This window comes from Andrena cerasifolii, chromosome 10, assembly GCF_050908995.1.
Source record: "Andrena cerasifolii isolate SP2316 chromosome 10, iyAndCera1_principal, whole genome shotgun sequence".
Classification (NCBI taxonomy): domain Eukaryota; kingdom Metazoa; phylum Arthropoda; class Insecta; order Hymenoptera; family Andrenidae; genus Andrena; species Andrena cerasifolii.
In genome coordinates, this window is record NC_135127.1 from 10,462,180 (window position 1) to 10,473,797 (window position 11,618).

Sequence of the window (11,618 nt, forward strand, 5' to 3'; positions counted from 1 at the left end):
AACAATCACTCGAAGGATACATCCATTTACAAGAAACTATCTCCTCGACCAACGACCATAGCAATCTACAAAAATGGAGCCTCGGAATTCCATATGAAACCTCGACGAGTATAATCCGCTGTAATACCGTTCCTTTCAAGCCTCTCATTCGACGAAAGCCTTTCCTCTCCCGGGGAAAAGCAATGCCGCGGAACCCCATAAAAATTAGCGACTCGGCACGTCGTACATGGATTGCGATCAGCCGTCACGAAGCAGCCCTATTAAGCTCATAACTCAAAGACAAAGTGGAAGAATACGTGCCGTGCACCTCGCTCGTTACAATGTAATTAAGCGTCGTTTCACTTTCACCCGCAAGTTCGAACCTTCCCCGTGGCAACTTCGCAAACTAGCATCAAAGGTGAATAAGGAAGGCTAATTAAGACCGCCTTCACAATACCAGCGCCTTTCTTTCGTCGAATCATTCGAGTGGGATCGTGCAATCTCGGGCTGAATATTATCGTGCCAACTACCATGAACTATGTAATCCGTTATCAGTCATAATCCGCAAAGATTCAGTCGAGTTGTACATAATTAGGGGAACCATGATAATAACTTTAATAATATACACGTGAGTTTAATTATATAAAATTCCTATTTCCATCGCCCTTGGGTAGTTTATGGTTGTTGAAACGAGATCTTTTAATCCACTGTGAATGGAAAGATACTTGAAATAAATGGGACCGTCGAGCCCACCCATGTAATCAGATGTAACGCAATGTTTCTATGGATTTTCGTAACGAAGCGCCTCGAACGCGCAGTGATCGGAGAAAGAATAGAAGCCGCGCAACTATGTTCCAGGCAGCGAAGACTTCCAATAGGAAGATACGTCGTTAATAAGGAGATTAAGGTTGAAATGATAAGAGAAAATGACGATGGGTAATATTAAATATTTCGTTTTTTAATGCACGACGTACTAGCCTGCGTTGAATATTCCCGGCCGTTGCGGATTTGAATTCCATCTGCATAAATGTTTATTCGCTCGGCAAAGCCGCAAGCGTTACGAGTTTATTTATTACGAGTTTTGACGGTGAAGATAGCTTTTTGCCAACGGGTGGATAAATTTTTAAGTAAACTCCAGGCACCGTCTAAAGATTACGAGTTTCAAGCGACTGGCAGTGTAAACGGTGTACGTTTTCGAAAGAACCGCGGACATGTACTCTGCTACCGAGAACCGCGGGAATTCGCTTTAGACATTATTTCGAGGAACACATGGCAATAATAATGCCTGGAACCGACTCGGGCGCGGGACAATAGAGGATGTGAATATTCAAATGGTATCTCGAATTATATAATTTAATCAATCCCTCGCAATAAACGCTCGGAGCAATATTGAATATTAATCAAGTTAATTGAAAATGGAAATTAATCGACCAGTGGGAAAAAAATGAATGTAACACACACTGGCCTCTGCAACATCATCGAACCTTAAAAGTCCAAATGAAAAGTTAATTCCGTCGTTCGATAAGAGCTGAATCATGTGCCGACATAAATATTACATTGAAAATAGTGCGCAAAATGGCGTAACTCTTCGATGCAAATTGCTGCGGGAGTATTGTTCACGGGAACGGATATCACCATGGAAATTTATAACCTTTTTACGCCTCCTGGGACTAAACAATAAAAGCTTTTGTTATGCCACAATCCATTCGTTGTTGGCTATAGCAATTTACGTAGGCTCTTGCGGCGGCTATAAATTTTCAGCTGGAGGATGCCGCCACGCGTATTTAAACAAAAGTTTCCCCCCATTTTTCGCCATAATGTACGCCGCCAGGGCTCCGTCAGAAGCTCGTCGGACACCCCCCGCGCTCGACCACCCTTTTTTTCTGCATCGAGGGGCACTCGAATTTAACACCGTTGAGAAAACTGCATCCCAATGTTCGTCGGACCATGGCCATTAACATTTAATACCCGCATCCAATCGTTTGCCAGATACGAGCCGCGGTAAATTCACGGGTTCGATCGATATGTCGAGCTGATGCGCTCGAGGGGAAGCTTGGAAATGATTTCTGCGGCTCCTCTCTCCTCCGAGGGCGCCGGTTTTCGTTGTTCCGTCGCCAGCGGGCCGCGGATGGTAACGGATCGTGTACACGGCCGTGGATTTTCATCGGGGCCGTCCGGAACACGGCGAAGAAAAACTTCATTTCCCGAAGGAGCTGCAAACTACACCCTATCGCGCGACATGGCGTCGTTGGTTATTCGCGGCGACAGGCGCGGGGTGTGTTTCCTGGGTTTTGAATTGAAGGAAAAATTACTCGTCCTCTTTGTTGACATTTATGGATGGAAATGAATGTGGAAGGCAGAAGGTGTTACGGCGATGGCTTTATTCAGACATTCATGCGGGATTGAAGTTTCTATTATGGCGAGTGTTTCTTTGTTCAGAGACCTCCATTATTGGGATTATCATTGCATTGTTGAAGTAGAAAGGGTCAGTGTTAATTCTTGGTTCGCGCGGAGAGATGTATGAAGAGTTGGTATGATTTATCGTGAAAACGTTGAGATGGAATGGCTGGCAGAACAGTTAGGGGACTTGGGTGTTGGCTAGTAGCCATGACAGTTGAGCTACGATGACTAACGTAGTACTTAGAGGAGTTTAAAAGCACTTTTCAGAAACTTTCTGGCAAACTGTGAATCATATAGTTCTTCTCGAATAACAAATAACAAATGGGGAATATTTGAAGTCGAAGGTACTACGTGGAGAAATTTTGTATTTGCATCTGATGAACAAACAAATAGCCATTGCCATAACAGTTATCCAAGAAAGGAAACGATCGAGCGGAAAGATGCCATTGGGAATGCAAATAATTCATTACAAAACCAAACGACTCACTTGTTAAGTTCCCTGTTTGCATGTGAAATTCCAAAGAACGCGAAAGCTGTTCAACAAACTACAACCTACGTCGAAGCTGCATTTTCACGAGTAAATAGAAAACTAATGGATAGACTGATTCTTCAGTTTAAACTAGGGTTGCCAGACGTACTAAAATATATAGTATTGTACTATATTTGGGTGTAGTGTACTGTTAAAAAAAGGTATAGTACGCAAAAATACTATATTTCCGATACATCAATAAAATTCTACGATTTTTACTTATTATGCGATTCCCCTCTACTTTTCCCCTTTTACTTATTCCTTTACTTTATGGCAACATCAAAACTTTAATTTGTGAAATTAAACTTTAGCAGAGAGGATGTTTTCTATTATGAATATGAAGTAGTGGGAAAAGTGAAACAGAGCCAGTCTATCTATCATAGAAAATGTTAATTTGGACTTTCAGTGCAATCAAACCTTTAACCCCATTTATTAAAGTCAATCAATCAATTAATAATGCAAAATCAACAAAAATATATAGATTTAAGAAATAAGATGTTTTAATGTAGTTTTACTTTGTACCACTTTCCTCTGAAAATTACTATATTTTCTCACAATGCACTATATTTCTTATCACACTGAGCCGTGAAGTACTATGTTTTCCCGGCAAAAAAGTTGGCAACCATAGTTTAAACATTACCTATCCGATGTTCGTTAGCCGCACGTCTGAGTGCTCAGAGATTTTCTGCAGACAATGCTGCCTTCTTGGATTATGCCGCGTTAATTAACTTTGCTTGTCAAGCAAGGGCGAACATAAAAACACTCTAAAGGCATTCGGTTGTAAGTGCTCCGAACGCGAAATGCCTGTTGCCAAAGGCTTCCTTTATTCCCCACCCTCCCCCTTTCCCTTTTCCGCTTATCGCGTATTTAATGTCACGATACCATCTTCGCTTTAAACGTGTTTCTATCATTTACCGAGCGTTCGCGTTACATTCACTTTTACCCTGCACTATCGATCGATCAAGAGTACATCTTTATTGCGCTCGATTCGTCCTGCCTTAAAATGCCCACGCCAATGCTGAAAAAATAGCAGTACCGTGTCATGAATAAAAATCATGAATAATAATTTCAAAGATTTGCCGGCCCCGCGCCCCTTTCTCTCCCCCTTGAATTCCTGCAGCCGCGAGAGTGGCGTAACAGGCGAGGAACGTTTCGGTACGTAAATTTAATTTTCCTTGTTTCGTCTGCTCGTCGCGCTCAAACACGTAGAACGCATTCGCCCGTGCCTCTCCCTCTCCGCTTATCCTCATTCATTCCCTAACCTCACTATCCCGTTTTCGTTTACTCTTCCGCTCGAAGTTCGCCAAGTTTTCGCCGCGAGCGCCTCTTCGCGAATTCTTCCCGCGAGGAATATCGAGTGACCGCTCCGTGCCCGCCAACCACCCGGTACTACGCGCTCCCCTTCGACGGAGCTCCACTTAAGGGGAGGTTCCGGTCTAGAGCCCATAAAAATAGGTGATCTTTAGGAATTAATTAAAGGAAAACTACTAGATATAAATTAATGGGACTGTTTGCATTGTATTAAGGATATCTTAAATTGTAGAAATATATTTTTTGTTTTATAATTAATCATTGCAGACGGCAGTAGGGAGTCGTTAAAGTCCAGGCGTTAAAAAATTCATCCAAATCGATGGGACCTGTATCTCCAAAAGTTATTATCCGATTCAACTGAAACTTTTTTTATTTTGAAGAATATACTTCTGGCTAGGGGGAAACCAGAAAAAAATTAAAAATTACATTTTTTTAGAAAACAACGACACTTGAAGTTTGAAACCACTTTTTGCATATATTTTTTGCCCTTTCAACGACTTTAAAAATGATAAGTTTTCAATTCCTTTGTAATTTTTCTGGTTTCCCCCCTAGCCAGAAGTATATTCTTCAGAATGAAAAAAGTTTCAGTCCAATCGGTTAATAACTTTTGGAGATACAGGTCCCACCGATTTTGAGAACACTGTTTCGAGAAAAACGTGTTTTAAACTTTTACGTGAGCGCCGAGTGGCCGGTTGTTACCCATGAATTCGCCGCTACTCAAATGCTTATAACTTCGGGAATTTTACGAATTTCAAGCAATCCTTTTAAACACGTATTCCTAAAAGATTGACCGTTGGAAGAATGAAATGTAAAAAAAATCGACTTTTAGACCGGCAATTTCTTAATTTATTAAGAGCGCCGTTTCGCTCCGAACACCATTCGCGTTCCCAGATTTCGGCGGATATCTCGAATTTCGTGACAGAATCCATCAGGGGACGCCGACGTATTATTAGCGTCCCACGATGATACACCGCTTGCGTAATGGAAAAAGCGTCCGGGACGCGGCCACGAAGAGCATGGTTGCTTTTTATTATGCCCCGCCACGAGCGGAGTCCGACGTTACGCGTGCACGGGCGACCATCGATCATTTGTTTTGCCGGGAAAATATGCAAATTCCGCAAATGACGAGAGGCTTTAAGGGCACGGCCAGATACCGGGGGCCGAGGGGGCGAATTCGTAAGAAGAGATTCGAGAGTCAAAGAAACGGAAGGGGTCTGTTAGGGGAAGAAAGAGTAGTGGTGGAGGGGAGAGACACTACCCTGTTCGGATCGATTGAAAATTATATTAATATTCGCCCCACCCGGGTCGTTCTTCCCTCATCGTGTACCGAAAATTATTCGAGTCGAAGCAGACTACTCGTTACGCCATGTACAGGGTGTGTTCTGAATAAGAGTTGAGTTACGAAGGCTTTAAGGGGTCGTCCTTGAATTACGTAAGGCTTTTGGGGGGAGGTCGCGAATTTCTTACGTTTTCTTACAAGGGGTGGGGGAGTCAGGTAGCGTTTTACGTAATACTTTTTAATCTAACTTTCAATAAATACAAATTCTATCATTAATGTTCCAGAAAAGTAGTTTTTCTTTAAATTTCCCGAAACCGAGTTAAATGAATTATATAAACCTGTAAAAGAATTTGAATACCTGAAAAAATTAAATGTAAAAAAAATTACGTGAGAAGGGGGTTGCAATATCGAATCTTACGAATTCTTATACTGGCGGAGGGAGGGGGTAAGAAATCGCCAAAATTACCCCTACGTGATTTAAGGACGGCCCCTAAGGGGATGGAGACTTATGTCCAATGCTTGCAATATTATGGTGCTTCTTACTTGGAGAATTGCAGTTTGGAACATGCATTTCATATTTAATTAAATTTTGAGGAATAGAATATGTCAGAGGTTTGTTGCAATTTTGTTTTTCGTAAAGATTTGTTGCTTTTTGCTCAGCAAGTGGGTTAAAGAATTTAATAAAAATATCTGTAGGATATGGAGAGTGTATTATTATTGTTTACTACTAACACGCAAACAACAGATAACACTTAAATTTCTAATCGCCCCAGGGATTCTTGCAAAGCCGTAGCGCAATAAAAAATAAGCTCGCAAAGTTGGATAGCGTGTTTCTGGTACACCCTATAAAATTCTTCGTTTCGCGCGAGACACTATATTCGCGCGATGAAGGGAATGAGATTATTGCTCGACTCTTATCACCCGTTGTACGTTGCAATGTAAGCATTATGGTAATATAATTAAACGAGCAAAAAGACCTTGATAATATCTACTTTGTTAATACTGAACATTACACACACACACACACACACACATAATAATTGGGTTGCTGTTTAAAAACCACTGAAGTTTAGTATTATTCCTAGCATTTTGCAACGATATTTTCACAATTTTTATCCTCTGATCTAAGTAGATTCGCATACTGAACTACGAGTAATAATATACATATTAATAATGATTTGATGCAAAAATAGGAAAGAGAAATTGCTACCCTTATCGTAGAGAAGCATCGACGCCAAAACGGACTCTGAAGAAACCTAACTTCAATATTTATAACAAGTATATGAGTTTTCTTCGAAGCTGCAACCTCGAAGAAAATGTAAGACACCCGTGGTAATAATCGTTTGCAATTAAATCTGCCATTACGACGAATTATGGAAAGTTAAATATAGAGTCTGTAAATTCCACGTGTCCCTTACAGAAATCTATGAATTTTCATTGCTACATAACTTCAATTGGTAGTGTTGGATTGCAGATAACAGTTAATACTTTGTCACGATCATAGCCGTCGTTAAGGTAGCTACTAGAATCGTGTCCGTGTCAAACTAAACATTTTCACCGCGACAGAGTGAAATCAGCAATGACTGTACGAACAAGGTAGCGTTGGCTGTGCAAGTAATGACTCACGATGTCGAAGCCTTCTTCAAATCCACTGGTAACCTGCATCCACTTTGGGGGTGAAAAAAAAAGATCTGATGGGTCCACATGCGAGACAAAGAAGGTCGTTCGAGAAAATGAATCACCTTCCGAAATGACTCAGTCCACGCTTATCAGTAATGCACACGTGTTTTTTGAAATATAATTAATATTCCTAACATTTAATCCGATATCCACGTACAGTGTCCACTACTAGATGCACTTCAGTTAATCTATCGCTATTATCAGCAGCTGTAATCTTACTAATAATGATGAACCGAAGACAGAGTCAATGTTTCTGAATCTATGACAAAGTTCGAAGCAAATATAACACCCTTTGCATCGCAGATCTAAAATTATGTCTCGCTGAAAAGATCGTAATTTATTCCATACCAATACCTCTGTTATCGCTACAAGTGGTTTGGTTGCAATATTATTGATAGTAAAGGACTTAAGATAAAGTGAAAATTCATGGATCTCCGAAAACTGATTTGTAAATATCAAATTACCATGATTCAATTGCAATGCAATTTTTAATTCAGACCGTAAACTGATAAGTGAAAACCGGTAGTTACAACACCTCCCATTTGAATGCTTCTATCGCAATCATAAACAATTGTAACCACATTGACAATAAAGAGGTAAAGGGAGAGGGGTGATGAGCTTGCAAAACCACAGCAAACGCCCAGAAAACAAAGAGTAGGTACCTATCCTACGCGGGATGGTAAGTTTATTCGTCGAATAAAACAGAATTTTAATGAACGATGTAGATACCCGCTGGCTTATTTCACAATCGTAAAATAAGAGTTCCGGGGGGGGAGAGGAGAGCTTCGGTGTAAGTCACAAGAAGACACGAGTCATCGTAAAACTACTTCCGTTTGCAGAACAAAAGCCGCTTTACGAGAAGACTTACGACATGCAGAGCACGTAACTATGCACGGCCAGCGAGACTACCCCTTTTTCCACGTTTCCGTGGAAAAATCTTGGAACGTGAAACGTATCCTTTCCGCTAAAACAGGACGATTTTAAGCGTATCAAGATTTACATAAGAAAATCACTCGAACGATCGAGCCGACACCGGAAGTGTCAATGCTTCGCGAGGAACAAGTTCACCAGCATATCAAAACGCCTGACGCTACATGGAAAGATAAACTTAACGACGCAATTAATCCGAACACACGCTTAGCTTATCGTAAGTACTAACAGCTCGTAGAAAAATATAAAGCAGACGTTCCCCCGAATGGTTAAAATCGTCCTAACGTCAGTGGAAGAGGAGCGACGGTTAACGGTGGGTTTCCAACGCTCGCCGTCGCTCGCCGTCGGCCCGTAACACGGCCAGCCTTAGCAACTAAACCCGAAATTCGTCAACGAGGATTTCATCCGCTGTCATCTTATCAGGCACGTTTTCACACGTACGCACATCACGACCGGGTATGCACAAGCGGGGAGGGGGGACAAAACAATTGCGAGTTGCGAGTTCGCCCCTGCGAGCAACGGCATGACACGTTGGTCGGGTGCTTGTTTCGGCCGACGATCGGCCAGCACGATATTCGTACGCGTATGAAAGCCTCGCGGACGGTGCAGGGAAGAGTGGCCAGGTAGCAGGACGACGGGATATCAGGTGAACCGGGAAAGGTGGACAAAGGGAGAGGAGCGACGAAGGTGGCACGTAGAGAAGTTGGCGTAAGCAGGCGCGCTTACCTCTTGGTGGCGTCGAGCAACGCACCCTGGAAGCACTTGGCACCGTGGACGAAGGACACGACGACGATGTCCGGTAACGCGGACTCGACGGTCACGAGGATCTTGTCGCCCCTGGCGAGCGTGAGCGCGGACAGGGCCACCGTGTCCGCCGCCATCTTGGCTCGTTAGAATTATTGCTCCTCGCCGTGTCGAGGCCCCGTCGTCTCTCTCTCAGCGGATGACGTGAGGAGCGGCTGGGGCTGCCTCACTCTCCTCCGTGTGTACGGAGGCCATGGGCTCCGCGAGGCATGCTAGGGGTAGGGGAGACAGGAGGGCAGTCTCTCTGGCTGTTTTGCTTGCTCGCTTGCTCGCTCGTTCGCTCGCTTGCTTTCCTACCAGCCACCACCATCAGCCGCGCCGCGTTTCACGTCCACGCACAGCTGGGCACTCGAGCGCCGCTGCGCATGCGTCGGACGCTACCCCCGCCACTCCGCCCCAGGGACGTAACACTATCGCGCCGACACCCCGGTTCCGTGTAACGTTACACTTGTCGCGCAAAATTGTTTCGTGTTACGCGAAGTTAAATGTATCAATTATCCGCGTCGATAGTTTTTTGCAACCTCGCTGGCTGTATCTCCTGCGGTAATTTTGACCTGTTAAATTATACGATATGCTACAGTCTCTTGCAGTGCTGTTAGGCGATTATAGTAGTAACACGAAAAGTATGGAAAGTAGCGTAATAGAGAAGCAAGTTTCAAGATTCGGTAATATTATCTAACTGGGAGTACTAATTTGGGTTGATGAAATGTGACTTTTACATTTCCGTCTTGTCTCCCAGATTGTTAATAAGAACACATAATTTAATGAACATTGCGAAAATGCAAAAGGCGAACAAAATATTCTATCGACTATGATAGTTACACTGTAACGTACGTACACGCAAAAAAATGAGTCTGTAGACGGGGAATTCGTTTGGCGCATCATTTCTACGGCACTGTGTGAGTTTGTCCCAGGACTGTAGGGAGTGGGCACAGCGCCCTGCTTCTACACAAACAAACCCCACAAAGAGGGTAGCATACGTTGGAAAGTAAAATCTTTAAGGATCTCCCCTTTTTGCAATCGAACGAAAAGTTCCCCCGGCAATTTATCTTATCCGAGGGCAAGATGCCTTGGCAACCCGGTTTTTCGACTACGATGCTCTTTCACGCGATTCGCGCCCGGTCTAGATACACTACTCGCAACGCACACACACGCGTGCACACTTTTCGGAAGAATTCTTTTCTCCACGGAACAGTGGGGACAGCCTGGAAGAATGAGTCTACCTACTCCCTATAGAAACAACTCCATCCAGATCTGTTTCATTAACAGCCTCGCGGTCTCTATTTCCTCATCATTCAGGCATTTTGACATTTGTAACCATTTTATAGCTACTCCTAGAAAGAGGTAGGCAAGCATAAAGATTATCAGTAATCACGTGGCACTCCCCTTTTCGCTGGCTATGCATATGCTTGGACGTGGCTCTAACAAAGAGGCCATGGTGTCTAATTTTTAAACGATATCGCAGACACGAGGATCTCGGCATCTGTTGGTTTAATCAACGTTAATTGAAACATGATTGAATTTATGCTTCTTTTCCAGGAGCACGGTCGACCGTTCTCGCGTGCTGGTCACTCAGACGAATAATAAACGAAATAATAAATTGAAACAGACAGTAGTTTTATTTCCCCTCTACTCTACTACCTATTCATCGTCACAGAAACTACCGAGTGGTAAATCGCCGGACGTAGCGAAGTCTATTCCGAACTGAGAACTTCGGCATGTAGCGTGCGCGGGGAATAACACAGGGAAATTGTGAAGTTCAGTAATCGTAAAAAGCTTCGGCGGAAGTCCGCAGGGAGAGGCAAGCGGCAGGCCGGGAGGAATAACGCGGACTGAAATTACATCATAAATATTACGAAATAATAATTCGTGACAGTTTTAGCTACAATGTGGTGACGCCTAACAAACGAGGTCGAGTTCTACTTTTCCCGTGGCACGGAAGTGTGCAGCTTAGCCCCGGCCTCGTGCACTAACTTTTCGTGCAGCGGCCGCGGTTGCACGGCGTTTGCCACGAAAGCGAACAAAAAAAAAAGAGAACGACCGAGGAGCGAGCAGCGTAGCCTACGAGCAGAGCGAGCGTCGCGAAAGAAAATCACGCCAGGAAGATTTCAGGAATTCGACAGGAGCGCCCGTGAACTTGATTTTGTTCGCTGACCCTCCGCACCAGGCGATACTTAAACTTTCTCTGTATGCTTGCTTCGTTTCATTACGCTTAACAAAGAGGCCTCTTACTCGTTAGTATCAGCGAACGAAACGAGACGTTAAAGGGGAGGGGACGACGCGAGAGCCGAGCAACTGTATCCACGTGGGCACAGTTGAAAATCGAATGACGAGCCTTAACGAACTTTAATCGCACTGGCCAATACTTTATCGGTGCAATTTAGTAAACAGGCTCGTAACGTAACAGGTATACGAAGCCCAATCGAGCAAGCGCGTATATGTACATTCGATATTAGCTCTACATTGTCAATATTATTGCGCAACTCAGAATATTGCGCACTCCATATCGAGCGTTTAGGGCGTTCTTCAAACTGACGCGAAAATGGGAAACGTGTAGCCTAATAATCATTCGCAAACAGTCGTGTTATCTTAATGGGAGGTTTAAACGAAAGCGGAACGTGATATCTCTGAGAAAACTGCTCGGTATTTAAAGAGGCCTTTTCGAATTTCGTACGTACAATAGACCCTGCCGTTTATCCACACCAT

At 43.5% G+C, this 11,618-nt stretch overlaps 1 protein-coding gene across 3 annotated transcripts in view; it reads right to left on the bottom strand.

Annotated features, from left to right (window-relative positions):
- LOC143373812 (uncharacterized) overlaps positions 1-9,477 on the bottom strand; it is a 29,787-nt gene extending 20,310 nt beyond the window's left edge. For 2 of the 3 annotated variants that reach the window (XR_013086538.1, XM_076821387.1), the window contains exon 1: positions 8,835-9,476. Coding sequence is in view for 1 of the 3 variants with exons in the window: in XM_076821387.1 (XP_076677502.1) it covers positions 8,835-8,989 (155 nt within the window). In the remaining 2 variants the exon portion in view is untranslated. Of the gene's footprint in view, positions 1-8,834 lie in introns of all 3 variants that reach the window. The other variant, XR_013086539.1, reaches the window with a different exon arrangement.
- Between the last annotated feature and the right edge of the window lie 2,141 nt (positions 9,478-11,618).